General features: G+C 49.4%; 1 protein-coding gene across 1 annotated transcript; it reads right to left on the bottom strand.

Moving 5' to 3' along the window:
• Positions 1-393: 393 nt before the first annotated feature.
• On the bottom strand, positions 394-1,347 carry LOC124309433 (uncharacterized). Its single transcript, XM_046773095.1, has one exon. The coding sequence runs from the start codon at positions 1,345-1,347 to the stop codon at positions 394-396; it is 954 nt and encodes a 317-aa protein (XP_046629051.1).
• Positions 1,348-3,475: the final 2,128 nt, after the last annotated feature.

Here is a 3,475-nt window from a genome sequence, read left to right as displayed (position 1 = left end):
ATCACCGATAAACGAGATTTTTGTTGGTTTCGATGTGGCGATACAAACCGTATCGCAAGAGAACGTTACAGAGAGTAATGATTCTACAGAGCGAGAGAACACATAGATTACACACAAACATGATTTCGAGACAGCAGACAATACATGAGATACAGCTGATTTGTTTTGAGTCGCGTCACGGGCAAGCGGCGGGATTTGACGCAGAGACGGCAGGGAAACATTGCACGCAAGTGTGCGTCCATGCGTAAAGACGATTTTGAGTGTAGCGAGACACACATTTAACTGATGTGATACTTTGCCGAAACATACCCCCCGCTTCGCTATCGGCAACGCTCGCGAAATTTGATTATGCCGCCCGCCGTGCGCTATTAATTTTTAGAGTCAATAGTTGTCTTAAGAGGACACTGGGAGCACACGCAATTTCACGATTGGACATTTTAACACGGAGGATTTCGTTTTAACGGTCACAACGCGAACGAGACCGTCGGTTCCCGGATGCACTTCGATCACTTTCGCGAGCGGCCACACAAATGGAGGTAGATTTTCGTTTTTTACGAGGACGATGGATCCGATTTTGATGTTCCCGTGATAAGTCTGCCATTTCGAGTGGTTTTGGAAGGACTGAAGATACTCCGTACTCCACCGTTTCCAAAAATGGTCCAGCATTTGACGCGAGTGTTGCCAATGCGATAGCAGTTGAACTGGCACCTCGATGAGTGACGACTCAGGAATTGTGTTTAATGCTGAGCCGACGAGAAAGTGTCCTGGAGTCAAGGCACTTGGATCCCTTGGATCGTCCGACATAGCGCAAAGAGATCGAGAATTGAGCGTAGCTTCTACTTGCGTGAGGAACGTCGCGAATTGCTCCAACGTTTGAGTAGATTCTCCGATGACTCGTTTGAGGTGAAATTTGACCGATTTCACTCCCGCTTCCCATTTTCCACCGAAATGAGGCGTGGAGGGAGGATTGAACCGCCACTGGGTTCCGTGTGATGCGAGGATGCTTGCGATTTCTGAGAACTCCTTTGACGATGCAGCGAAAAGACGGCGAAGTTCTGAGTCTGCGCCGACGAGATTCGTTCCACAATCGCTTGCGATCGAGGCACAAATTCCTCGTCGAGATGTCAAGCGTTTGTACGCCGCGATGAATGCCTCCGTCGTGTAGTCCGAAACTAGCTCGAGATGCACAGCCGAGATCGTGAAGCAGATGAAGATAACGATACATCCCTTGCATGATTTCGCTTCTCTTCCGCGAGAGGCTCGAATCGAGAATGGACCAGCGTAGTCAACGCCAGAGTGAAGAAACGGCCTTGACTGCGTGACTCGAGACTGAGGGAGTTGGCCCATCTGTTGGCTGCTGAGAGTGGCGCGATGACGCACACAAGGAACGCAACGATGTATGAACATGCGGATCGGTACTCTTCCTCCCAGGATCCAGTACCGCTGTCGGATTGTGGCGAAAGTAAGTTGCGGACCTCCGTGGAGCGTCAACCAATGACGATGATCGATGATCAATGTGGAGAACAATGATTCGCGAGGGAAGATTAACGTGTGCTTTCCGTCATACGAAAGCAATGAGTAATTCAGTCGACCACCGACTCTGAGGAATCCGTTCGAATCGATGAACGGCGTGAGTCGCGATAGTGGATGACTTCGAGTAAGACTTGAGCTTGTCTCGATTTGGCGAATTTCTTCTGCGAAGTACGCCTGCTGGGTCACCTTGGTCCAAAAGAGATGGGCGTCGTTCAATTCGAAAGTAGAGATCGGTCTGACAGTGATAGACGTGTTTACGCGATTCGATGTCGTCTTCGCGAGGAACCGATTTGCTGCGCGTTTACACAATAATGTAACTTTGAGGAGAGTCGATAGTTTTGAGTTGCGATCGACGAGATCCCAGATTTGTAGCAGCTTAGCTGTTGGGATGTGCGTCGACAGCCCAATTCTTTCGTCGAGATGAATGTTTTCTTCCAGTCGCGGAGATGAGGATGGCCAATTGACCGAAGGCTTCGAGAGCCAGGATGGTCCGAAGGTCCAAAGTTCTGAATTTGGAGTTGCTCCGGAGATGCACCACGAGACGCAAGATCAGCGGGGTTTTCAGAACCCGAGATGTGATACCAACGAGCGCGCGCGAACTCTTAGATTTCCGTTACGCGATTACGAACGAATTCCTTCCACCGCGATAGGTGGCTTTTGATCCACGCGAGCGCGACTGTGGAATCCGTCCACAGATAAACCGGGGAGTTTTCGAAATTAGGAGTTTTTTCCACATGACACATCAACCGGATGAAAAGATTCGCAGCACAGAGTTCGAGACGAGGAATTGTCACCTTCTTTAGCGGCGCTACTTTAGTTTTCGCGCACACTAGTGAAACGCGCACTTCGTGAGTGTTGATATACGTTCGCGCGTAGATCACTGCGCCTAATGCACTTTGAGAGGCGTCCGCGAAACCGTGGATCTCTATCCCGAGAGATGCTGAACCTAACCCGATCCATCGTGGGATGGTGATAGCTAAAATGCCTTGAAGATCTTGTAGAAACTCGATCCATTGCGAGGACAATGAAGCTGAGAGCAGCTCGTTCTAGTCGAAACCGAGTGCCCACAATTCCTGCATAAAGATTTTGGCTCTGATCGTGATCGGCGGGAGCCATCCGAGAGGATCAAAGAGCTGTGCGGTTTGTGAGGGGACTTTTCGTTTCGTGAAATTGTCCCGAGTTTGATGAATTTGCGGAGAGAACGCGAACGCGTCGATGTCTGGTCTCCACGCAAGACCGAGAGCCCGAAAGAATGGACTTTGATCGAGATTCAGATGCATCGCGATCTCTTGATGGTTTCGAGAAATGTCAACGAGAGTTTCTGGGTGGCTTGAACTCCACTTTTGACGTTCAAAGCCGCCCGCCTTGAGCAATTGATTGAGTTCGTTGATTTTCTAGCGACCTTGATCAACGCCCTCTGCTCCTGAGAGGATGTCGTCGACGTACGTGTTCTCGAGAATGACGTGGCTCGCAAGTGAATACTGCTTACCTTCGTCCCGAACGAGTTGATGAAGAACACCGATCGCGAGATACGGAGCGCTTGCATGACCATGCGTTACCGAAGTCAGCTGATATTCTTCGATCGATAGCTCTGGTTCTTTCCTCCAGAGGATTCACTGAGAATCTTGGTCATCATTGTGGACCAAAATTTGTCTGTACATCTTGACGATGTCTGATGAGAACGCGACTGGATATTGTCGCCAGCGTAACAGAACGTCCGCGAGGTCGGTTTGCACTTTTGGACCGACGAGAAGATTGTCATTGAGAGAGAGTCCAAGGTTGGTTCTTTAAGACCCGTTGAACACGACACGCAACTTTGTTGTTCAACTGCTGTCGCGAACTACACGGTGATGGGGAAGATAAAACACGCGGGAATTGTCTTCAGGTATATTTTGTAACCAATATTTTTGTTATGTTGATGGTAAAACGATAGAAACGAGAT

The sequence above is a fragment of the Neodiprion virginianus genome, chromosome 7, assembly GCF_021901495.1.
Source record: "Neodiprion virginianus isolate iyNeoVirg1 chromosome 7, iyNeoVirg1.1, whole genome shotgun sequence".
NCBI classification, from domain to species: Eukaryota; Metazoa; Arthropoda; class Insecta; order Hymenoptera; family Diprionidae; genus Neodiprion; species Neodiprion virginianus.
Note: the sequence above shows the minus strand (reverse complement) of the source record. Positions and strands in the feature narration are given on the sequence as shown.